The sequence below is a fragment of the Schistocerca gregaria genome, chromosome 2, assembly GCF_023897955.1.
Source record: "Schistocerca gregaria isolate iqSchGreg1 chromosome 2, iqSchGreg1.2, whole genome shotgun sequence".
In the NCBI taxonomy this organism is placed as follows: Eukaryota; Metazoa; Arthropoda; class Insecta; order Orthoptera; family Acrididae; genus Schistocerca; species Schistocerca gregaria.
The window spans coordinates 374,033,728-374,060,742 of NC_064921.1; the positions used below are offsets into that span (position 1 = coordinate 374,033,728).

The following is a 27,015-nucleotide window of genomic DNA, read 5'->3' on the forward strand; positions in this document are numbered from 1 at the left end:
TCAAAATGTTTGTTAGCTTGTGGATCTCAGAGATGTGTTAACTTTGGGACTTAGGGGAGTACTGCGATAGACCATATTCATACTGTAAATGCCAATTAAGGAGTTTATTTCTACAAATAATACAATTGTAGGGCTGATTCTCCCTCTAAAAACCTTGGAGCTTGCCAAAGTGAGATGACTTACGAGCTTCAACAATACAGATAGTCATATTGTAGGTGGCATCTCAACAGCTGGGTAACGGTAGGGGGGGCTGGCCAGATTAACCGGTGTTTCCTGGAGAGAGTATCAGGCTTTTCAGCAGTCGCAGAGGTAACAGTCTAGATGAGTGAGTGATTTGGCTTTGTAACATTAGGTATCATCGAATTTTCTCATTTGAGAGTACTGAAGGCACGATCTGTTTGACTTACTATAAATTATTCAACAGCATACATCCCATAAAATATTTCTTTATCTAAGACAACTGATTTCAACAGACTTTGCCATCATCTTCCAATCTTAAAAACTTTTTTTTTTTATTAAATGTGTTCATTTTTTGTTGAACCTCACATAAAGTTGTCAAATGGATAAAAGGTTTGTCATAACCAGAATATTTAAAAATATAAAACACCTTGTGCAAATGGCCAAGTCCAGATATTTATCTCTCACAGATGCTTCTTACATCACAAAAAACATAGTACACAATGCCACATCTGTAAGCTGACGGATGTGCTACTGTGTACTGCATTTTTGTGATGTAACAAACATCTGTGAGGGATATATACCGTACATGGACATGGCCTTTTGCACAAGGTGCTTTATATTTTTAAATATATTGGTTATGACAAACCTTTTATAATGTCCTGATTTTTATCCATTTGACAACTCGGCATGATGTTCAACATCAAATGAATGCATTTCATAACAAAAAGATTTTTAAAATCTGAAGATGACTGTTTGTCTTGAATAAAGAAATATTTTATGCACTCTAGGCTGCTGAATGACTTTTAATATTAGCTAACATGACCTTGCTCTGTTAGTATTGCAAACAGCTAACAGCGAGAGGAAACTACAGCTGTTATCCTTCCTGAAGACTTGCAACTCTACTGTATGATGATGGTATTTTCTTTGATAAAATATTTTGGAGGTAAAATAGTCCCCCCAGACTGATCTTGATAATGTCTATTCAGTTGGATGTTGTCATCAAGAAAAACAAAACTAGCATTGTACAGATTGAAGTATGGAATGGTAGATTCTTTAATCAAGTAAGCAGGTTAGATAATATAAAAAGGAAGGCAGGCAGCCTCTTACACCATCTGTGCAGAGACAGGACTCTGTGACTTCCCTGTTCTCTACATTCTTGGGAGCTGCGTTCAGCACCAAACAAGTTTGTGACACATGAAGCAATTAAATAATGCTGCAGAAAATAACAGGTCGTCCTCACTGTAATAAAAGGAAAGGCGAAGTAAGAAGTAATTAACTCTGCTATCATTGGCAATAGTGAATATTGTCTGCAATTTTCATGTAACAGTAAAGAATCAACTGTAAACTATTGGGATGTCATATTACGAGGGTCACTCCAAAAGAAATGCACACTATTTTTGTAAAAATACAGTTTTCATTCTGCATGTCTGAAAGTTTTACAGTGTGTAGATACATCCTTTCCGCTTATTTTCAAACTTGGTTCAATCTGTTCTCGTGAGTGGTGCCGTCACATCATGTCTTCCAAGATGGCTGCCACACTTGACGTTCACCAGAAGCAACATGCTGTCAAAGAATTCCTGTGCTGCGAAAATGAGACAGTGGAAAACATCCACAAGAGGTTGAAAAAGTTGTATGGAGATACTGCTGTTGAACACAGTACAGTTAGCCGGTGGGCAAGCAGGTTACATGATGAAAGTGGGCACGGCAATATTGAGGATTGTCCTCGCAGCAGCAGGCCTCAATCTGCACACACTCCAGACAATGTGCAGAGAGTTAACGAACTGATGACTGCTGACAGATGCATCACAGTGAACGAATTGTCATGCTACGTTGGGATAGGGGAAGGAAGTGTTTGCAGAATACTGAAAGTGTTGGCGTTAAAAAAGGTTTGTGCCATGTGGGTTCCCAGGATGTTGACAGTGGATCACAAAGAAACAAGAATAATGTTATGCAGCGAGCGTTTGGAACGGTATGAGAATGGTGGAGATGAATTTCTTGGAAGAATAGTGACAGGTGATGAAACATGGCTTCATCATTTTTCACCAGTGACGAAGAGGCAGCCAGTGGAGGGGCATCATACAAATTCACCCAAGAAAAAAAAATTCAAAACCACACCTTCTGCTGGAAAAGTTATGGCTATAGTGTTTTTTGGTTCCAAAGGACTCTTGCTTTGGACATCATGCCAAGTGGAACCACCATAAATTCTGATGCGTATGTGACAACACTGAAGAAACCTCAAGCTCAGCTGAGTCATGTTCAACCACATCGGCAAAAGCAGGAAGTTTTGCTGTTGCATGACAATGCACGGCCACATGTCTGTCAAAAAACCATGGAAGCGGTCACAAAACTCTGATGAACGACACTGAAACACCCGCCTTAAAGTCCTGACCTGGCTCCATGTGACTGTCATCTCTTTGGGAAACTGAGAAACTCTCTTCGTGGAACAAGGTTTGAAAATGATGACTCCCTTGTGCACACTGCCAAACAGTGGCTCCAACAGGTTGGTCCAGAATTTTGCCATGCAGATATACAGGTGTTGGTTGCAAGATGGCGTAAGGCAGTTGAGATGGATGGAAATTATGTGGAGAAATGAAAATATTGTTCCTAAAGGATGTATCTACACACTGTAAAACTTTCAAACATGTAGCTTAAAAGATGGATTAAAAAAATAGTGTGCATTTTTTTTGGAGTGATCCTCGTACATTATAAAATATGTTTCATGACAGTTTGGGCATAAACTGCCGTGTAATACTATACATGATGTTACTAAATCTGTACATTAAGCAAGCAATAATGGAAATGAAGGATACATTTGGAAAATGAGATGAAGTTCCTGGAGAAGAGAGAAAAACTTTTAGGTTTGCTGAGGACATCATAATTCTTTCAGAAATGGCAAAGAATTTGAAAGAGCAGTTGAATGGAATGGATTGTATCTTGAAGAGAGTGTACAAAATGTACATTTAAAAAAGTAAAATAATGGTGATGGTGCATATTCAGATTAAATTAAGTGATGCTGTAGAAATTCAATTAGGAAATGAGACACAACATGTAGTAGATGAATTTTGCCATTTGAACAGCAAAAAATTACTTATGCCCGAACTAGAGTAGATATAAAATGCACACTGACAATAAGAAGAAAAGCATTTCTGAAGAAGAGGATATTGTTAACACTGAATTTAATTTTTAGAGAGCCTTTTCTGAAGGTATTTATATCGAATAAAATCTTGTAAAGAAGTGAAATGTGGGCAGTAAAAAGTTCAGATGAGAAGAGCATTGAATCCTTTGAAATTTTGTGCTACAGAGGAATGCTGAAGATTAGATGGATGGATTGAGTAACTGATGATGAGACACTGAGTTGAAATGTGGTGGGGGAGGGGGGGGGGGGGAGAAATTTATGGTGCAACTTGACTAAAAGAAGGATCAATGGATAGGACACACACAGAGGCATTAAGAAATTAGCAGTTTTGTAATAAAGGAAAGTGTGTGTGGTGGAGGGAGGGGGGGGGGGGGCTGGAGTAAAAATTGTGGTTGGATATGAAGGCTTGAATGGATGTAGATTGCAGTAGTTATATAAAAATGAAGAGAGCATTATGATTATGTGACAGTCTAGAATGGAGAGCTGAATTAACCAATCTATGGATGGAAAACAGCAACAACAACTCTCAAGGGTGTAGAAATGTGCAAAACTTTTATAATAAAGTCATGACGAAAGAAATTTTGATTTCTGTTGTGGATGAAAATTTACGATATTAATTTGAGATAATGACTGAAAATGGAAAAAAGACAAAATCAAAGTGTGATGTTCCTTGTGTGACTGTGAGAGCAGCAGACCTAGTACTACTAAAATGTGAATTTCCCAATTTTCGGCTATAGTTAACTATGTTTGTGACAGCTGCTTTATTTTTCAGGTGATAACCTTAGATAAAGATTAGTTATCAGTACTTCCATAGTAACAGATTTTTGTTTCTAAAAACTTGAAACAAAAACAACAAAGTATAGGCAAACCAGCTTCTGACTTGAATAACAGCTCCCTCAAAAGTCATAGTGCATCACAAACTTGCAGAACTGAAGGTTTCTGTGGCAGGATTCAAAGGGAAAGTTTAGACTGGAAAAGAAGACATGGGATGAGAGAGAGAGAGGGGTATAATGAAGTAAAATGTAAAACATATACATTTATGACGACTAACTGACAATCTCTTTCGAGAACAAGTTACTGTCTTCGTATATATAGTTAAAGGCTACCCAGCCATTGACCTTCGTCTGTGCGAATGCGCACAGGTTGCCCAAACTCTTACGGGAATCGTCAAAGCATGCGCGAGTAATGAGTGGGTGGGCAAATGTCTATAAGGTACAATACATATGTAGAATTGTGGACAGTTGGGAATGTGAGTTTCACGGGAAGCGTGCGAGAGATAAGTCCCTGCAGTCGCGCTATTCATCTGTGTCCTCGGTGGCTCAGATGGATAGAGCATCTGCCATGTAAGCAGAGGGTCCCAGGTTTGAGTCTCGGTCAGGGCACACATTTTCAGCTGTCCACATCGAGGTATATGACCAACACCTGTCGGCAGCTGAGGTTGTCAGTTAGTCATCATTTATTCCAGGGAAAAGCTGCACGGTCATCAACAGTAACAGTTCTTTCCAGAACAATTTACTGTCTTCGTATATATTGTATATTTATCATGTCTTTTACCCATGTATTTGCAGTTGGTATATTTTAATTTTGTTTGAGTCATATTTGATTGTTTTGAAATATGTTTTGTTCATACTAAGATATATTTTTGTTTTGTAGCTTATGTTTGTTGTAATATTATCAAAGTTACTCTGTTTTATTTTCCATTGCTTTTGTGCAGGATGAACTTGAGAGAAGTGAGAAAAGTGGTGCCTGCAACCAAAACACGCCCACAGATACAAAATATGGAACTCCAGACAATGTGAATGATTCACATGTTTTAAATAGGTTACAGACACGCATAAGAGAATTGGAGGAAATAGTTGAAGGTATGATGTTGACCATCCTGTTACTTGCCTTTTGGTATTTGGGTTAGAGCTGTTAGTCATCAATATTAAAGTGTACAGTTTGAGTATGGAACAGTTCACAATTATTTTGGCCAATATAACATAACAAGCAATTCTGGATAGCTTGCAATTTGAAAATGAACATTAATAGCAAATAGTTTTGTAAAAAATGAAAATTCAATTTAGAAAATTGTGAAATCACAGAGGGACAGAACATCAGGCCATTACCTTATTTATTCGAATCTAAGCCGCACTTTTTTCCTGTTTTCGTAATAAAAAAACCGCCTGCAGCTTAGAAGCGAGTGCAAAGTAACCAAAAGTTCTGCAAAATGTTGGTAGATGCTGCCACAACTAGCTACTGCTGTCGAATATATGTAGCGCTACACAGGCATGCTTTGCAGGCAGAAAGATACATACTGGTGCCAAAACCTCTACGTCAGTAAATAAATTAAAAGAAAAGATAGAAGAATGTAAACGTTATGCCATGTATTCTTTCATGTTTGCTGCTATCTCATTTAAATCCTGTATGCCTAATAAACTACGAAACTAGAGTGAGGCAACAGCAAATGCGAAGAATATACATATCACATCATGTTTATATTCGTATTATTCTTATGCTGAATAGTGATACAGTCAGAAACGAAGCTTGGCAACTGGCTAGATTTTTAAATCTAAGATGACTCTAATTTCTGTGCAGAATGTAGTGTCCTAAAGAGGCGTCTGCAAAGATTTTCAAATGGAGAAAATTTTTCGCTAAACTCTCATTCAGAACATCTTCTATCAAACGCAGTCTATTACTTGGTTCTTGATCATTATCAAAGAAAGTAGCAGTGTTAGTAACAACAAGTAGCAGTCTCTTGCCGTTGTTTTGCTTATGAGACAATTCCTCTCCTTTTTTTTATATTCTAAGCCACTGTAGCGCTCACAAAAGCAAGCCATGCCGTGAGCGGTGACAGGTCCTAAACACTCATTATCAGAATGTGACAAACAGTGTATGACACAGTACAATATTGCGTTTTCAGCGTAGAGCAACGTAAACACCTATAAAAAAGAGAACGACACTTATCAGATCGAAGCAAAATAAGTAATCGATTCAAACCAGACAAAACATGTGAAAAAGAAAGGATACCCATATAAATATGGATGGAGGGCCTGCCTCATAGCAATGGCTACTTGGTAAAGCTTAACTGTTAAGCTTACGACTCGAACCAAACTACTGCAGCTGAACTTCATACATTTGACCTAAATTGTGCCTCACGTTACAATGGGTCAACTTGGTTTTGATTTGGAGGTGTGGTCTAAAACTTTTCTCTCCCCTTGAATTTCGAGTCTCAAGTTTCAGGTGCAGCTTAGATTCGGGAAAATTTTTTTTCTTTGATTTCGAGGCTCATTTTTCAGGTGTGATTGAGATTCGAGTGTGGCTTAGATTCGAATAAATACGGGACTTACCTTCAGTCAGTGTATGCTCAGCAACTGAGTAGTGGTCATAATGAAGACAGGCAGTTCTGTGTCCATTCCAGCACTCTCATGCCATGTGTGGAAAACCATACAGTGACCATACTTCACTTAGTAAACTACAGGAATCATTTCACATGTTGCTCTTCTTCTGATGATATCGACTTGCTCATGGTGAGGCTAGAGTAGGTGGTAATGGGTGGATGAATGGGGCAAATTACTGTGGGATATGCAGAAAGGGGGCCAAGGAGATTTTTTGTGATGCTAATGTTCTTTCAGGAAATGACTTAAGAAGTTAAAGTCTTCCAGGTAAATAAATATTTTTATAATAAACTTAATCGTGCACAAGTTATGCATATACTATGCATACAGCTGTCTGTGATTGATTGTACACGTTAGTTCATGGTGTTGGTCACAATGTTTTTCACAGAGTTCACATGTGCATATCGAGTCTGGGTCGTGGTATGTCTTCATCCTGCAGATTATGTGATGGTAGCCATGTGCTGCCTTGGAATTTATGAGGTGTCTCAGCTCCTGGTTTGCACCGGTCCATGCTCTGTTCATCATGGCCTCTGAAGAGTTGAACTCTGGCCCTATCTCCTCCTTTTTCAATCTCAGGTCTTCTACTGGAAATATTTCTCTCGCGAGTTCGTATGCTAGTCGTGGCTTGGTGTACTTGGAAATTCCAAGGGCTGCTTCCAGGAATCTGGCTTCCAATTTTTACACTCGTAGTAGGTCTCCATAGCTTAGCTTTTCCCATGTTCCCATATTCCATATGTTAGAATAGGAATGATTTTGGCTTTGAATAGGGCCATGGCTGTATCCAGGGATAATTTGCTTAGGTGCTTAATGTCATAGATGGCCTTTGTTGTGGGTGCTGCTCATTGTGTTTGTGGATTCTGTATGAGTGTACTGTTGTCTGAACCGCTACACCCAGATATTTGAAGCTGTTCGTAGTTTGTAGAGTTTCTTTTTTTGAGGTATATTATGTTCTTCATGGATAGGTGTCCTCCTTTCCTGAAGACCATGTGTACAGTCTTTTCTGCATTTATCTGCAATCCATTGTGTTCAGCCCATGTTCCAAGAACATTTATTCCTTTCTGTAGGTCATTTGTATCATGTGATCCCATCACCATGTCGTCTGCATGTATATAGATGTTGAGGGATGGAGCCAAAGTTCTTATTGCTAGGACCATCTTCTGTGTGGCTACATTGAAGAGAAGGGGACTGAGGGGGTCTCCTTATAACACTCCATTTGTCTGTGTAATTTCTTGCGGGGTTGGTACATTGTCTGATATTATGGTAGTGTTTTTGCTCAGGATGTCATGTGTCAAGATGCTTAGTTATTTGTTTTGTTCTACCATCTGTTCCAGTTTGATACATGTTATAGTACTGTTGATATTGTCAAACGCCTTTGTGAAATTGATGAATACTGTGTGGAATTTTCCTTTCGGGAGTCTTATTTTCTCCTCTGTGTCATGTATGAGGTTTTTGACTGCGTGTTGGGTGCATCGGCCTTTCCTGAATTCAAATTGTTCCTCTGGAATCTTGTTGTTGATTACTTCTGTTACTCTTACCTTCATTAGGCCCATCAGAATTTTGAGGAGGTTGATCTCAAGTTCGATTCCCTGGTACAAGTTTGGGTCATGTGGTTCTCCTTTCCCGCGTACAGAATTCTGATTGTCTAGATTCTCCATCTCTTCGGGATTCATCCTGTGTGCAGACATAAGTTCATCATGTCCATAATTGCTGGATGTGTTCGTTGAATATCCCATCCAGCCCTGCTGTCTTATTGTTCTTCATTGTTGATTAGTGTTTCTAATTTCCTCTGCCGTGAATCTTCTGATGTCTTCATATTTCCTTGTTGTTTCATGAGCTTTGTTGACTCTTTGTTGATTTAGGATGTTCTACCAGATTGGCATCTCTATTTTCCCCATTGTCTGTGACTGTCGTGGCTTTAGAGCTATGTAGGGGTTTTCTTTTGGTTCTTTCGCCACTCTTCTAGCTTCAAGTTCCGTGAGATTGTCCTGTTTTTTTCTTTAGGAGGTTCTTATACTCTTTGACTCTGCTAATGTGATCAGGTCATCCTGTTTTTGTGTGTGTTTAATCACGTGGAGGGCTAATAAGACTCTCTTTCTCTCTGTGTAGTGTTGTTGATCTAACCACCTCTTTGCCTTTCTCTTGTTGGTTGCGATGTTTGCGTCTTTAATTATGTCTTCTAGAGCTGTTGGTGCAGCATCTAGGTACTTTTCCTGTATTTTGTTTTTAAAGACGGTAAGCTTGTCACCATTTCCGGCTGTTTTATTCTCATCTATCTTTCTGGAGTTTCTTCTCATGTGCTTTGTTTTCCGTTGTGTGCATTTAGGTTCTTTCATTTTGAAGGTAGATGTCACTAGACAGTGTTTCTTTATTGTTATCTCTGCAGCAGAATATATCACTTTGTGGTCTGTTATTTCAAGATTGTTGCCTTTGTAAAGGATTATGTCTATGGTGGTGCTACCATTGTATGTGTGAAGTATGCGTTGTTTTCTCTCTTGTTAACCAGTGTGAATCCCTCTTCAGCCACCATCTGTAGTAGTTCCTTACTTCTGCAGTCTTTCTTATCTAAGATAAGAGAGATTAGGGCTCGTACAGAGGCGTATAGGTAGTCATTTTTCCCTCATTCTGTTTGAGAGTGAAACAGGGAGAGAAGATGCTAGTTGTGGTATGAGGTACCCTCCGCCACGCACCGTATGGTGGATTGCAGAGTATGTAGATGTAGATGTAGTCTGCAGTTTAGGTCTCCCACTATAATAATACTTTTTCCCTGGGCTGCCTTTTCTAGAGAGGTTATCATGGTTGCCATGACATCCTCAATCAGGGTGGGGCGTTCAGTGTAGAGGCCTATGAAAGTCACTCTCTCTCTGTCTCCATTACTCCATTATTACAGTGTCTTCTTGTTCATATACGCAAGATGCTGTTCCTATTGCTGGCTTGTAGAAGCAGGATATTCCTTTTTTTTTTTTTTCAGGAATGTATTTTGAGTGGAAACCGGGGATTTCTATATGGTCTGTTGCAAATGTCTCTGTCAGGATCAGTATGTCATGACTTCTTAGAAGCTCACCTTCCATCAAATCTAAAGCACTTCTTAGTCCTTCTACATTCTAAAGAAGTAGGTTAAACTTCAAGTCTGGCATCTCGGCTTTGGGGGTGAAAAAACTGATATCTTGTAATGAGGCCACTTTCAGACCATTTTTCTGGATCTGTGATTTTGTGAAGCTCATTTAGTGTGATGCCTATGTTGTTGGCTTTTAGTGTTCCTCTGGATTTTATTTCCTCACATTCTATTATTTCCATCACCTTCCGAGGTGTTGGATAAGTTTTTCCAGTGTAGAGTTTCAGTGTAGCCGTCCTATGTAGAGCCACACTCTGCGTACTGGTGCCTGGAGTGCGTCTTCTGTTGAGTCCGTTTCATGTTGAAGTTGTTGCTGCGTGCGCACTACTGTTGGGGTCATGGTCTGTTGAGTCCTTTGGTGGTTCCTCCGCATGACTTCAATCCACTCTTGATTGTTTTCTTCGCTGTTGTTTTGTTGGAGTCTGTTTCCTTTTTGTCATCTCTTAGTGTGATCTCCTTGTCTTTCCTGTCGTTGATTATGACTCCTTGTGTAGTTAGTGGGTCGAGGACTTTTCACACTGTTTCTTTTGGTTTGGTTCTGCTTCTTATGGTCTCGACTGTCGTTTTTGCTGTGGTCCCTGGCCCAGCTAAGTGTGTAATATTGGTTCTGATTTTTTTCATCTATTAAATTTCTTAGATTGTTGGTGAGATGTTCCATCATGGCTTCCATTTTTTGTGTTAGTTTTCGTGAAATTTTTTCTTTTAGTTTGTCTTCATCTTCTGTTTCCAACTCGTTTGTTTTCGCGGGTTGTAGAGTATCGTGTCATATCTTCTTGCTGTCTTTGCTGAATGGGTTGCCCTGGTGGCTGCTAGGTGTCGGCACTGGTAGGTTGCTGCCCGAGTGTTTTGGTGTGTGGGGCTACTGGGTGTCGCCTCCTGACTGCCGTGAGTTCTCTGCTGTCCAGCAGGTGTCGCTGGCATCTGGTTTCCGTTTGCTGTTTGTTGTTTCGGGTCACTAGATGTCGCTAGTTGTCCTGCTGAGTAACTGTCATTTTCCTCTGTTTCTGTTCTTTTGCCTGTTTTAACCTCATTTTGGAGATTCTTTGTTGCCCTTTCAATTGCCTATAAGGCTGATTGTAGATATGCAAATAAGTTTCAAATGTCACTTACGGTTCTGTGCAGAGTTTCCTTGGATTATTTTTTCAGGTATCTGCCTCCTTCCACTATATTTACTATTTGTGACAGGGTACTATCGAGATGCAGCTTGGTCTTCTCTGCCATCTTGATTTATTTTTGGGAAACGGTTATGCCTTGAGCAAGTGTAATTTTCTTTCTTTTTCACCCATACATATTTCATTGCAGTTTCACCCTCATCAGTGGGTTCCCTTCGTTTTGTGTCAAATAAAAGGAAACATTTGCAAATTAATACATATAATTTTAGGGTGTGGCAATTGTATTAATAACATTTTAACAAAATATATACCTTAGTAGCCCCGTCTGTTGTTAGTATAGATGTTTGTTGTCTGCAGTACAGCTGATATTTTGGTGCAATTTGTCATTGGGTTCCATAAATTCCATCATGAAAGAGAGCCTTCTGGGATGTGGAAGTGTCAAGCTGTATGTTAGAAGCTTGGCTGCTTCTGTAAATGTACACTGACAGTAAGTTATGACCATTGCTGATCTGTGCACCCTGATAATTATTAGTTACTACACTACTTTACGTATGCAGTAGGAGGAAACAGTACGCACATAGCTATTTGTTTACTGGAAAAGTTAAAAACATGGAATATGAATGTTAATATTAGTGGAAATTTGCCTTGTAGAACATGTGGCTAGTAAGATAATCTCCTACTTTATTGATGAATATCAGGGGAATTCCAATTTCCTGTCTGATGTCTACCAACCACCTGTTAAAGACTTTTGCACCAGAATATAAAACTCTACTGTGGGCATAGACAGGGTCACATAATGTATTTGGGAAGTAATATTTTTCTGAGTTTTGTTGAGAATATCAGAGTTCATCCTAAATTCACTCTTATTTTTAACCACAAGTTTCTTTAGTAAGCGAATATATTGACACATGAGTGAGAGAATTCCAATGTTCCTAAAGAGCCTTCTGGGAGGTGTTTGGTCGTGATCTCAACATAATATTTTCAGTGCACCCTTTTCTAGAACAGATAATTGTTTGACCTTTCATGCATTTTATCATAGGACAGCACTCAGTGAGATTATGTAAAGTGTGTTAGCAATCCCACCTGCAGATCAGTAGGGTGAGAGAGATTTCTAATTCAAAAACATCAGAGCAGGCAGAACTGAGCTTTTTGATTAACTTACCCATGTGTTAAACCCACGTTAGTTTGTTGTAACTGGACAATGAGAAATTTCAAACACTTGAACTGTATCTTGGTTTTATTGTTCTTCTTTATTTTTTATTTTTTATTTTTGGAATTGCATTAAGTGAAGTGCTCCAAGATTTTCTGCTTACTAGTTGTAAACCTGTTTCATTACTCACCTCTCTTTTTGTTTTGTGCTTGTGTTTGTGCAGTTTATCAGTGTACTCATTTTGTCAGTAAATGCCAAACATTTTAGAAGTTCCTTAGATGTATTTGGTAAATGATTACTTCAGGTCAAGAACTGGAGTGTGGCAAGTACTGAACCATGTTGTTGTTGTTGTTGTTGCGGTCTTCAGTCCTGAGACTGGTTTGATGCAGCTCTCCATGCTACTCTATCCTGTGCAAGCTTCATCATCTCCCAGCACCTACTGCAACATACATCCTTCTGAATCTGCTTAGTGTAGTCATCTCTTGGTCTCCCTCTACGATTTTTACCCTCCACGCTGCTCTCTAATACTAAATTGGTGATCCCTTGATGCCTCAGAACATGTCCTACCAACCGATCCCTTCTTCTGGTAAAGTCTGAACCATGTGGGACACCATATTTAATGTTTCCCCACTCCAAATTGTTATCGCTGAAGAGCTGCTTGCCATTGAAAATGCCTGCTGCTGACAGAAATTGTCTTTAGTTTGCTTTAGTCACTGTGCCTGTTTGATAAATGGATTTATAATACATTGATTAGCTACAGCCATTGATGTAATATGCAGTTTGTAATGCGCACTAATGTAGAAAGAGAGCACATTGTTATCAAAAAATCTCAAAAAGTACTTGACCAATTTACTTCAGATTTTTACGCAATGCTGTAATAAACTTCGTATAGACTTAATGTCTATATTTTGCAAACAGCACTGTACAGATTTTCTATTAAAACTGGCTGTGAGAAATAAAATGCTGTGCTGTTCTGTAAAAATGTTCAGTTTCGTTTTGTTTCTCACAGTTGGTGCTTTGGCAGAGTGTTAAACCATTAGACAGATCGTAGCTTCCATATACTTTGTTGAAGAAAAAATTACTACACCAAGAAGAAGTTGTATGACATAAACAAAAGTTGGTAGGCACGCTTCTACATCTAAAATATTCCTACTCAGATTTCGCACCAGTCGTGTAAGACTAGTCCTAGTAGGGTCACTGTGAGAATGCAAATTGGGTTTGCTTTAAATACATGCTGTAACAGTCGTTAGCTTAAGTTACCTTTGAGCTGATGTTAGTCAAGAATGCCTTTAAGGTGACAAACACACTATTATCAACACCTTACAGAGTTTGAATGCTGCCTCGATGTGAGTGATGGCGAGGAGGAGTCCAGTTGGGGCCTGAAACCATCCTGTCTGTATGTTGTACACACTGGACCTGCACCTGGTGTTATTGCCTGGAGTGCAATTTCGTATGAGAGCAGAAGCTCTCTCGTGGTTGTCCCATACACCCCGATTGCAAAATTGTGTGTCAGTCTGCTGATTCAACCTGTTGTGCTGCCATTCTTGAATGCGCATTTTTGGGGACGTTTGCCAACAGGCTAATTCTTGCCCACATGTCACTGTTGTAACCCAATGTGCTCTACAGATAGTTCACTTGGCCCACTCGATTGTGAAATCTGTTTCCCATCAAGCACATATGGGATACCATTGTACGGCAATGCCAGCATCATTGACAAACACATTAACCGTCCTTGTATTCACCGACCAAATGCAACAGGGAAGGAACTCAATCCCACAAGCTGACACTTGGCCCCCATACAACACAATGCATGCACTTTTGCATGCTATCATTCAACAGTCTGCCAGTTTCATGATTTATTAATGTGCCAGCATTTCACATTTGCTATAGCTTTTTGTGCTTGCATTAACCTGTGACCTTGCAATGTTAGTCACTTAAATATGTTACGCAGATGAACATTTTTCCTAAATTTCATTGTTCTACATTAATTATTTTTTGGTGTTGAGATTTTGTTTTCCATTAGCGTATATTGTTTCCCCCAAATACCTTATTTCCCTGAACCTTTACATACATACAATTTCAAGCAAACATTGTATACACAACACTGTGCTGTACCCATTTGCAGATTAAAACTACGACAAGTAAAGCCATTGAAGCTACTATCCTCACAGGTCCAGCAGCTAGAAAGATCACTACCGTAGCCTGTATACTAATAATCCCAAATGATTTACTCATCCATTTTAAGTGACTTCTATTACCAATTAAAATGTCATTTGCAGTAACAATAAACAAGGCTCAAGGTGAGACATTAAATATGTTGAACCGATTTATGATCAGAGTGGATTTTGCGTGGTCAGTTGTACGTTGCCCTATCATGTACTGGTAATTCAAAAAACCACTTTGTACTCTTACCAGACAGTATTCAAAAAATTAAAATATTGTATATTCTGAAGTTTTGTAATTGTATTGTGTACAACAAATTACAAAAGAATCTTATGAACAATAAAAACCTAAAATGAAAACGAAGGAGTCCTTTTCATTCACATTCTAAATTATCTTTTATAATTTTGAGTTCTGTACCTTGGAAAGTGGACAAAGTCACAACAGGAGCAGAAATTTGTGTCCGGGCACAATTCCCAGGGGTACTCCAGATTAGGACATATATCCAGGTCCTATACATATTTAGCAATTATGAAACATTGGCAGGTTTGCTAGTTTGGCCTATAAGATACAAATGCTTCTGGTGGATGAGGCTTGTGATCCAGGCAATGACATGGCACTAAAAGCAACTGACAGATGCAGATCCTAAAGCGGTGTTTAACATGGTTCTCAGGAAGTAACTCTCAGTACAACCAGTGCCGTAGCAAGATATTTAAATCCTCATTTTGTTTCTTACTTTCTCATAAATCAAATGGAGATAAAATTAAATGAAAGGAGCGACAAGGAATTGATAACATGTGTTTAAAATATCTTGTGTGTGGAAGATGGGCCTTTACACTATTCAGAGGACAAGCTGTATCAGAACTTAAAAATCCATTGTAGAACTTCAGTTTGTTATAGAATGAGTGAACTGTTTGTACTGTGCATGAAAAAGATAAAACTATTCCAGAATAATGCTAAAACCATCCAGATCCTAGAGGGCAACCGGTGGCCTGCGGGCCAGATCCGACCTGCAATTGGTTTAGATCTACATCTATGTGATTACTCTGCTATTCACAATAAAGTTCCTGGCAGAGGGTTCAATGAATCACCTTCAAACTGTCTCTCTACTGTTCCACTCTCGAATGGTGCACTGAAAAAATGCACCCTGTGTGAGCCCTGATTTCTCTTTATTTTATCATGCTGATCATTTCTCCCTATGTAGGTTGGTGCCAACAGAATGTTTTTGCAATCGGAGGAGAAATTTGGTGATTGAAATTTCATGAGAAAATCCCGTCACAACAAAAAACGCCTTTGTTTTAATGATTGTCACTCCAATTCACGTATCATGTCTGTGGCACCATCTTCCATACTTCGCGATGACACAAAACAATCTTCCCTTCTTCGTACTTTTTCAATGTCATACATCAGTCCCACCTGATGAAGAGCCCACACCACACAGCAGTACTCCAGAATAGGGCAGACAAGTGTGGTGTAAGCACTCTCTTTAGTAGACCTATTGCACCTTCTAAGTGTTCTGCCAATGAATCGCAGTCTTTGGTTTGCTCCACCCACAACATTATCTATGTGATCATTCCAATTTAGGATATTTGTAATTATAGTCCCTAAGCATTTAGTTGAATTTACAGCCTTCAGATTTGTGTGACTTATCATATAATAGAAATTTATCAGATTTCTTTCAGCACTCGTGTAAAAACTTCACAATTTTCGTTAATTTGGGTCAATTGCCACTTTTTGCTCCATACATCTATCTAAATCATTTTGCAATTTGTTTTGGTCATCTGATGACTTTACAACACAGTAAATGACCGCATCATCTGCCAACAATCGAAGACAGCTACTGAGATTATCTCCTATGTTGTTAATGTAAATAGGAACAATAGAGGGCCTATAACACTTTCTTGGAGAATGCCAGATGTTACTTCTGTTTTACTCGATGACTTTCCATCTATTACTACGAACTGTGGCCTTTCTGACAGGAAATCACGAATCCATGCGCACAACTGAGGCAGTGTTCCGTAGGCACACAGTTTAGTTAGAAGGCGCTTGTCAGGAGCAGTGTCGAAAGCCTTATCGAAATCTAAAAATATAGAATCAGTTTTATATCCCCTGTCCCCAGCACTCATTACTTCATGGGTATAAAGAGCTAGTTGTGTTTCACAAGAATATTTTCTGATTTCAATCTGGCCTATGGGACAAATCCAAAAATTACTCCTAACTGTTTGTTGAGTGGGATTGCCTACCTCAACACCGTATTTTGTTTTTCGAACTTCTTTCTCATATTAACAGTAGTAATTAATGATTTTCCTTTGAACATATTAGAACACTGCAATTGTTGAAATTGGAGGTAATTCGTAAGGAATTAGTTGCAACCAGTTGCTTTCATAGGTGTTTACTATGTGTTGTGAACATTGTTTCTGGAAACTAAACAACTGGTGATGGGGTGATCATAAAATGAACGTACTCTCAAAACCATGTGTTTGGAGGCATAATTTGTTGTCATGCCATCTCAGGAAAAGGGTGCAATTCATAGTGGTGCATTAACCCATAAACATTAACCTCAGAAATGCTATAGTTTGACTTTATGCGCTAGAAGCACTGCTGTTGCGTCACATGACAAGTGGCTCATGAGTTCAAGTAAGCATGTGTATCAGATCCACATATGAACAGTGTGTGTCCATGCCTGATCTGGAGCTTTGTTAAATCAGAGCAAAAGTAAAATCAATGAGATAGACAAAACTGATTACCCAGATAATAACTGGAGGGGAAAAACGGTGACACAGTGATATTTTTAGTTGCCAAATTCAAAGATTTCAAACATTCCATGTAAAATAAACTACTAAATACTGGTGAATTGAATTTCTGTAGAAACACTGTTTATGCTAGAGAGAACCATTAGGATAAACACTAAAACTGCTAAGGAAATATTCACATTTTAGCAACATAAGAAAATTTGTAATTCTTCTGGCTGAGATGGTGTTTTTAACAGAAATAAATTTTGTACTTACATGATAGGATGTCACTTAAGGAATCCTGATGATCAGTTGACTCAGAGCTTATTCCAGTCAGAGCTGCCAGTGATTGTGGTCATGTGTGCATGAGGTTTACTTGCTTCTGTGAATATGTGTGCCTGTGTGTGTGTGTGTGTGTGTGTGTGTTTTCTTAGCAATCTAGCCTTATTTACTGAGACTTAATGCATTTACTTCCCTGTTGTTGCATGAATTAAGCCTAGTATGGCATAAAGCAGTGATGTTGACAAACCATAAATATAAAAATACACTCATAATAGGAAATATGGAGTACCACAAGACACAGTATTGGATCTGTTTCTATTCTTAACCTATGTAATTCACTGACTTTAAAAGGCTTTTAAGAAACTTTGTTTACTTATGTTACAAGCACACTGATCAAGGTTGTAGGTGATAGGTAACAGGCCTGCATTAAGGCCACTATAAGAGGTGCAAGTCAGCATGTGCCAATGTCCCTCCACAGGCCAGGCTGTTTCTGGGTATCCATTGGCTTGCATGCAGATAGTTGCAGCTAGTTTAAATGAACCACTAGATGACTCCATTGCATAAGTTCTGCTTATATGTGAGCCAGTTGGCTGTGTGACAGCTTTTTGGTCACTCCTATCCACCTGTGCCCATGGATGCACAGCCATTCAGGCTATCACAGCCTGGTGTAAGTCTTATTCCCTTAGAAACTTGTATTACATAGTTTCAAACAAGTCAGCATCACCTGTACCTGCACCATGAACAGACATTATAGCCATACAATAAATGAAACACTTTGTGCAAACATTCCTTTGGGCTTTGTTGATAAAACATTAATAAATTAATTAAGGAACACAGTTTGAAGTGTTTCACTGTTAAAGTATCTTCTATTGCACATACTTTCACTACATGTTATCTATTGAATTACTTTTTGGTTAGTGAGGTAAATTAAATAAATTATTCATTCCGCAAAAGTAAACAGTAAGAATATTTTGTGAAGTAGGTAGCTACAGATCTTGCAAATTCATCTTGGAAGAGCTTTCAGTTTTTACTCATTTCCACAAAGGTTAGTCCTTTGCGGTATTTAATGCTAATAACAGCAACCAGTTCCAGTGACATTCACACAAACAAAATGCAAGGCATAAAAATTATTTCTGTCTAGACTTGCATCAGGGTGGGATTCTATGTTGTGGTGCACAGGTCTTTAACCAGTTCCTATCTGCCAGGAAGGAAGACTGAAAGAAAGAAACTGACAAACCTGTAAATTCAAAAGAAAATTCAAATCAAATCTTATATTGGTCATCCTTTTCAGTAGATTATGTACATTAAAAAATGGAAGATAACTGTCATCTACATGAAATTAGGTATGTTTTTGTAAACAGACCTCTGTTGTTACAAATGTAGGTAGCTCTTTTTCCATAATAAATATCAATGTTGCCAAATAGATATTCATCTAGCAAAATGAAATATACAGCAGCTATTTAATATAATCTTGAAAGAAGCAGTTTTTTAAGTAATAGGTTTCCTGATAATTGCACAATATTAAATTTAGTCAAAAAACTACAAGTAGTTCGTAGCAGATTAACAATACTTAATAATTAATATCATTTCTCAATACTACCTCCCTGTTAATTCCTCAGCTATGAACATTTTTCTTTTTGAATTTGGGAAATGCTGTGAATGAATGAAACGGACGAAGGTTGCTTCCAATATGTATTGCTTTAGGCTTTGTTGCATTGTTTGCTTGTTTTGTTCCAGGGTGTCTGAAAAGTAATGCCTCCAAATTTCTTATCTGAAAACTCATAAAACTTGTAAAATAAAATAATTGTTCATTAACATTCTACATCTTGGTTCTTCATGTCTGTATATTATTTCTTAACAGTCGCTCTGGTAAGGGGAACACGTTTCTCCCAATGAGGGACCAGTTTGTTAATACCGTCACTGTAGAATATTGGACTTTGTTAATGGAGCCATAACTTCACCTTTGCTTACACCACTTCCTCACTATCAAAGTGAAGTCCTTGGAGGTTTTCTTTAAGTTTTGGAAACAGATAAAAATTGGATGAGGCCAAGTTGGGACTGTATTGAGGGTGATCATTGACAGTGAACCCAAGGACAGATTGTTGCAGATGTCACAGTGCTTATGTGTGGCCTAGCATCATCAGTCATGCTGAAGGAGAGCATGCTCTATATGAGGATGAACTCTTCTGTGGTTAGGAACTCGATTACAGAACATAGTCTCTCATGCACTGACATAGTTACAGTACACACTGCCATGCTACACCCACAATTCAGAGCTCTCTAGTGGCAGAGGGCTGCAGTTATGTAGAAATAAAGAGTAAATATGTGAGACGGAAGATGAAAATGGGCGTCTTGTCAGAGAAGTAAAGTTATCAGTACAAGTAAAAACATTCGATAACGTCTAAAATATATCTTTTTGTTTTTTCATATTATATAGTAATTTACTTTGTTTTGTACATTTGAAAGTTGTTTGAATCCAATAGGAGTCAATAATGTCATTAAAAGCAATGTATGTCAGTCTTCTGTAAAGGACCTATGTTGTTATGAGGCAATACTTTGGCCTGACAAGAGGTCACTTTTCTAAATGTCACAGCTGCATGTGCATTGCTTTACAAAAAAGTGTGTTCTAAATTTTATAGGTATTTTAAGCAGTAGGATTGCGTTAAAGGAAAATATTTTGTGAATACAGTAATGCCAAACAAGACAGGTGGTCTCATTTTATTTGAGAGTCATAAATCCCTACAGATGTTACTAGTTTGCAGTTAATAGCCCTAAACTGCCTGTTAACGTTGCTATAACAATGAAAACCTACACCAACAACACATGTTAACTCTAATGTTGCTGCTAGAAATGAAAAAAAGTGAAGCTGCTGTGAATACATAAGACTCGGTAAATGCCTTGGAGAATAATAATGCTAATAAAGTATCTCACACAGTTAAATATATCCCCTTTGAGTTCATTGTTAGCTACAAAGGTAGTATACATTGCAAATGGGCGTTAGTGGAAATTAATTTGTGCTCTGCGTCTTCCCCGAAGAAAATGGACCCATTGGTTTTGCTGATGCAGAAATTCCAAAAGGCCTGACAAAACAACGAAGAGATTATCTTGTTAAAAACATCAGGATGTATTGCAAAAAGTAATACAAAGACATTCAGAATCATGGAGTGAAACGAGATCCTCAGATCAGTGGCAATGAGAATCCTGAATGAGAAACTTACCAGCCAGATATTCCAGAACCAAAGAAACAGAGATGAAAATGCTGTTTGTCAATCATCTTGAATCCTTTTAGACACAAGTATTTTAGAAATAGAAAATCGAATCCTTTGACCACTAGAAAATAGGGAATTTTTGTTATTTGTTTTCAGAGGTCTTGTGAATTCAAAATTTTAGGTGGTTTTGGGCCCATTAATGGTTTCAAAATCGGAATTTGGTCTCAAAGATGCCGTAACATTCAGTAAACATACTAATATTTGGAGAGTTGGGGGGACGGGGTGATCTGTACAAGTTACACTAATTTTTCTCAATTTGGGATCACTTTATTGGGTTTTAAAGTTTTGTACACTGTAATGTGCTGTAGGTCTGAAAGTTAACCTCTTGATTGAGATGGTGCTCAGTCTTGGCTCTGAAAAGACAGAGGCATGAGGGAGTTGAGTGCCTATTACTCTAACAACCAACCTTGCCCAAAGCCAACTAAACCATTACTGTATTTGTTTTATATTAAGCACAAACAAGCACATTACAAACTTGATATCACATGCCAATGGATACAGTTAGTAAATACGACACATCAAAAATATATGGAAACAACTGTGGATCATACTCTGACTCGCAAACAGCATTTCGAGAATACAGGAATGAAGGTGGGAGCCAGAAATAATATCCTTCGTAAGATCACTGGTAGTATGTGTGGCTCGTGAACACAAATCCTAAGAATAACGGCACGAGCAACATGTTACAGTCTGCAGGGTATACGTGCACAGTTTGCTATAAATCCACCCATGCAATCATAGTGTACAAGATAATAAACAAAACATATAGGCTTCTTTCAGGTTGTCTGAAATCTACACCACTTGTAAAATTATTAACTCATGATGAAGTATCTGCTATCATGGAGAGAACAGATCAGGCTCATCAAGAAAATCATCCACTCACTACATGGACAAGTTCTAGCAGCCATGATATTGAGGTCCAGTAGTAGCTTCCTCAAGACCACTCCAGTCTTGTAAAGAAGAGCAGCCAAATCATGAAAACAATTCTGCCTTCACCCTTCGGAAACCCTTCCACATGGGCATAAACAGAACTGGATCGTGTAGAGGTCACTCACCAGTCTTCATTCTGGGGTGGGGGAACACAATTCATTATCATCATCTTCCATTAACCTATGTAGGTAAATTGAATTTTATGATATCAGTGAATGAATAAATCCACAAAAAATAGTATCAAAAAATTGGTAATCAAAAAACCAAACCACACTGCAAATTCTGGTACATAAAACTTCAATTGAACCGTTTGCCTAGAAACCAAAACTCACAGCTAAAACAAAGTTAACTATTCCAAGAAACCAAAGTTCATTGTCAAAACTGGCATTGAAAATTTCACTTGTCCTACATAGCTAGAACAAACTCTGTGATACCCACAAACCATAAGTAAACACTATTAATTGGCAGACCAAAGTAAACAAAACTCTAGTCCATATGTAATTTTCATTAACAGTAACTTACATATGCAACTAAATCACAAGACACTACACCATATAAAAACACTTCTTAAAAATAACTATCCAACAAAAACCTACCTTACAAAAAAGTCTGATTATCAGAAAAAGGTAAAACCAATGAATGCATCTGAAGCCAGTTAAAAGAGATTGGCATTTGTCAGAATCATAAGTACCATACTGAAATGTAGATAATAAGTACATCTACTAATATAAATCATTTAAATTTCCGTACAGTGCACTGAAAATTATGTTTTAGGAGAAACGCACAAAAATTGGATAGTAAGTGTTAGTGGGTAGCATTGACTAATTAGAAAAGATGAGAATGTAGCTGTTGATATGCCATCACACAAGCAGCATAGGGAAATGTTGTGCAGAATGCTGTAACATAAAACGGATTGTTGTGTTAATGTAAACTGTAGAGTTAGCTGTAGAGTTAGCTGCTTGCCATCATAGAAATAGGAATATTCTAAAAACACTCCAGCAAGGGTTTGATACAGTCCCTTTAAGAGTTATAGCTGTGAGTGCATGACCGAGCTGTCATGTTCGTACCTGACTCAGATCTCAGGCTACCCAGCAAATCAATCTGTATCACACCAGTCTTTTCCCATTCATGTTAGTCAGCTTTGACATCCTGCTGTCCAACTGTAATATTGCAGTCTAACCTAGACTTCAGACTATACTGTACATTGAGGTGACAAAAGACATTGGATACTTCCTAATATCCTGCCAGACCTCTGTTTTCCCTGCGTAGTGCAGCAACTTGATGTGGTGTGGTGGACTCAGCAAGTGATTGGAAGTCCCCTGCAGAAATATTGAGCCATGCTACATCTATAGCCATCCATAAAGTATTGCTGGTGGAGGATATTCTGCACAAGCTGACCTCTCAATTATGTCCCATATATGTTCATTGCAGTTCATGTCAGGCAATCTGGATGGCCAAATCATTCACTCAGATTGTTCAAAATATTCTTCAAACTAGTCGTGAACAATTGTGGCCCATTGACATGGTGCATTGTCATCCACAAAAAAATCTCTCATTGTTTGGGAAAATGAAGTCCATGAATAGCTACAAATGATGTCCAAGTAGCTGTGCATAACCATTTCTAGTCAGTGATTGGTTCAGGTCCATGTGAACACAACCCACACCATTATGGAGCCACCACCAGCCTCCTCAATGCTTTGTTAACATGCCTTTGTAGGTCTTGCCTCACTCAAGCCTTGCCATCAGCTCTTACCAACTGAAATCAGGTTTCTTGTGACCAGACTATAGTTTTTCAGTCGTCTAGGGTCCAACCGATATGGTAACAAGCCCAGGAGAGGCATTGCAGGTGATGTCATGCTATTAGCAAAGGCACTTGCATTGGTTGTCTGCTGCCATGATCCATTAATGCCAAATTTCACCGTACTCATCTAATGGTTACATTTTTCATATGCCTCGAACTGATTTCTAAGGTAATGTCACGCAGTGTTGCTTGTTTGTTAGCACTGACGACTCTACACAAATGGCACCGCACTCTCGGTCATTAACTGAAGGCCATCAGCCACTGTGCTGTCTATGGTTAGAGGTAACGTCTGAAATTCAGTTTTCTCAGTGTACCATTGATCTAAGAATATTGAACTTCCGAAATGGAATGTCCCGTGCATCTAGCTCCAAGTACAAGACTGCATTCAAAGTCTGTCAATTCCCATTGTGTGTCCCTAATTGTGTTGGAAACCTTTTCACATGAATCACCTGAGTACAAATGACAACTCCACAGATGCACTGCCCTTTTATACCTTGCATATGCAAACATGAATCACCTGAGTACAACTGACAACTCCACAGATGCACTGCCCTATACCTTGCATATGCAATACTACTACCATCTGTATATGTGCATATCACTATCTCAAGACTTTTGTCACCTCACTGTAGATCTGTCTGTTATAATGGTCAGCTTTCTTGCATTTATTTTCATTGGCTTTATAAAATTACAACTAAACTATATCAGTCCAAATTGCAACTTAATCTAGACCTCAGTCTGTGTTACAAATCCATCTGTACTGTAGCCAGTTATTTTTGATTCACATTTTTTTGCATTTTCTAACTTGCAACCAAACTATAACATTCCAGTTTAATCTAGACCTCTGACTATGCTATAAATTACCATGTCACCACAGCTACATTTCTTCTGTGCTAATTTGCACATTTAATGAAAGATGTGCTACATTCTTCGGTTTGTGGCACTAGTTTCTAAATATTTTGGAAGAGATATTATTGCCGTCTCCAGTTAGCATTGCCATCTCACCTCTGGTCCAGACTAATCCTTCAGTTTAGTCAAAAAGCCACCATTCATTAACAAACAAAACTCTAAGAAACTAAAAAAATCCACCCACCCTCCCTAAACCACCACCTGTACTCCAAAAACGACTCAGCCAGCAACTTAAAAAAATGCAAATATCAGTAAAATTAACACAAATAAAATCATCATATAGTCTTTCAAAATAAACAAGAATAAACAAAATCTGGCAGCAACTTTTGTCAACTTTGTGCACTTACCATATTTATAGCAATGCATATATTCAGCTAGCACACCATAGAGCTGCAAAAACTTTATGATGCTGGTCATATCATTTCCACAGCAACTACTAACAATTCCAAACCATAAAACAAAGTACTCTTCACTTCCTAAATTCAGCTGCAACTACTCACTAAGAAAAGATAAAACATGACAAATTATTATAAAAACATTAAAAGTCCACACTAGGGTTCACCTCCATATATTACCAAAAACCTTCTTCAAAGTCGCCACCCAGCCATGATGTCACATAACACTATATCGTAATATCACAAGTTAAATGTAAGCCCTGATACCTTATGTTTCAGTTGACTCCAAACTGCTGTACAAATTGTCTTTTTATCTTGACACATTGTTCAGTTGTTCATTAAATATCCCTGTTTACTTTTCACATAAAATTCAGTGTAATGCATTTCCAACATGCAAGGTGCACCATTTGTGGTATGGTCAGTTCTAAGTTCTTTCTTTTGTAATAAATATGAGGGAGTCTGCCTGCGTGCATCACTGAACCCAAGATACCTCTGAGTAGATTTTTCTGTGGTAACGAAGCATAGAAATTTTACTACTGACATGTACTGAGAGCAAATCTGACTTTCTGTGATGAGGACCAGCTATCATCACCAATTACTTAATTCTGTGGAAGGAGAAAATGTCAAATGTCGTGGGGCTGTGTGTTCCAACACACTATTCCCTGCAATCTTCCACAGTCTGATGGTTAATGCTGCTGGCTGCTGATGCAAATGTTCTAGGTTTGATTCCCAGTGCCCACCTGTGATTATTCTGTAGTGGAAAATCCTGGAATGGAGCCTAACCAGCTTCATCAGATCAGATGGGAAGCTGCTTGGATAAACAAACAGTGAAAATAATGTGCAGGCTGCAAGGCTTGCACCAAGTTAGTAACCACATGCATTTACTACTGGCTGTCAGAGCCTGATTCTGATTGTAGTTTTGCACTCATAGTGGTGTTGGATTAATTAATGTTGGTGAATGCCCAGTCATTAGATTTCATTTTGTCACTGACATAACTCTCCAAAGCTCTTCTTGCCACAAGGTGTTTGAAGTAACTTTAACTGATAAGTGATCTGTTTTCACATCACCCTGTACTTCCCCATAAAACTGTTTTAAGGTGTAACAACTACAGAAATACTCTGGTATCCAAAATTAAAGCAACAAACTACTATTTCCCTGTCCTGTGTCTAATTCACAATATAATCATACAAACTGTCAACAGATGTTGTTACGATAGTGTTCTGCACGGAAGATGGCATTCCTATCAACGGACAACAGTGCCAGCAATGACCTCAGGGCACCTATCAAGCAGGGTATTGTTTGCAGGGTAGTCCCACTCCCACAATTGCTGTGTACACAGTCACAGACAGTGCAGTGTGACACAGAGAAGATGCCTACAGACACTCTGGTGTGGAGGGCCATAGAAAGAATGGAAGCAGAAGATTCACAAACTGATGTGGCCCAGTGGCTTAATGTGAATTGTTCTGTTCTTTCCCAGAAGAGGTAACAGTTTAAAGAGACTAGAACTATATCCCAGAGACCAGGACAGGGCCAACCACATGTGACATCAGAAAGAGTGGACCATTATTTGCCTGGAACTGCATGACGGCACCACCATAGTACTGCACTTCAACTGGCATCTAACCTCACAGCATCTCCTGGACGTGTTGCATTGAGGCAAATTGTGTACAGAAGGCTTCAGAAGAGTAGCTTTTATTGTTTGAGACCTGCAGTCTGTTTACCTCTGGCTTGTTTTCACAGAAGGAGCAGTCAGCATGTAACCTGGATGGTCGATTGTTCTTTTCACAAATGAGTCCCGTTTGGTCTGGAGAGTGATTCTTGATGAATTCGCATTTGGAGGGCATGTGGAACACGATTTTGGGACCCAAACACTGTGGAAAGAGACCAATACCCAGGGGGATCCGTAATGGTGTGGGCAGGGGTAATGTCGACCATTCGAACACCTCTTCCTGCAATTGTATGGGTGAATCAGCAAGATTTAACTGCTATCAGGTATTGTGAGGAGATCTTGGGGATCTCATGCACTGTTGTTGCAAGGTGCTGTGGGGCCAGACTTCATATTGAAGGACGATAATGCTCGACATCATAGGGCATGCGTGGTTGATGTTTTTTTTTGGAAACAGAGGATACTGCATGCATAGCGTTGCCTGGTTGCTCTCCAGTTTGATGCCGGGATGGTTCCTTTGAAAGGGCACGGACGATTTCCTTCCCAATCCTTTCCTAACCCGAGCTTGCGCTCCGTCTCTAATGACCTCGTTGTCGACGGGACGTTAAACACTAACCACCACCACCACCATCACCACCACCACCACCACACTCTCCAATTTGAATCCCATAGAGCAAGTTTCAGATGAATTAGGAGTATGGGTTGCATCATGTCAGCACCAACCAACCACTCTCCAAGACTTGCGAGCAGCTCTGCAGGAAGAATGGGTACTATTTCCTCAACATGAGATTGATGACATCCTT

At 38.8% G+C, this 27,015-nt stretch overlaps 1 protein-coding gene across 10 annotated transcripts in view; it reads left to right on the forward strand.

Moving 5' to 3' along the window:
• The window catches only part of LOC126319942 (A-kinase anchor protein 9-like), a 490,541-nt gene that overhangs the window by 64,040 nt on the left and 399,486 nt on the right, over positions 1-27,015 (forward strand). For all 10 annotated transcript variants that reach the window (XM_049993656.1, XM_049993664.1, XM_049993682.1 and 7 more), the window contains one exon: positions 5,031-5,178. In XM_049993656.1, coding sequence (XP_049849613.1) covers positions 5,031-5,178 — 148 coding nt within the window. The remainder of the gene's footprint in view (positions 1-5,030; positions 5,179-27,015) is intronic.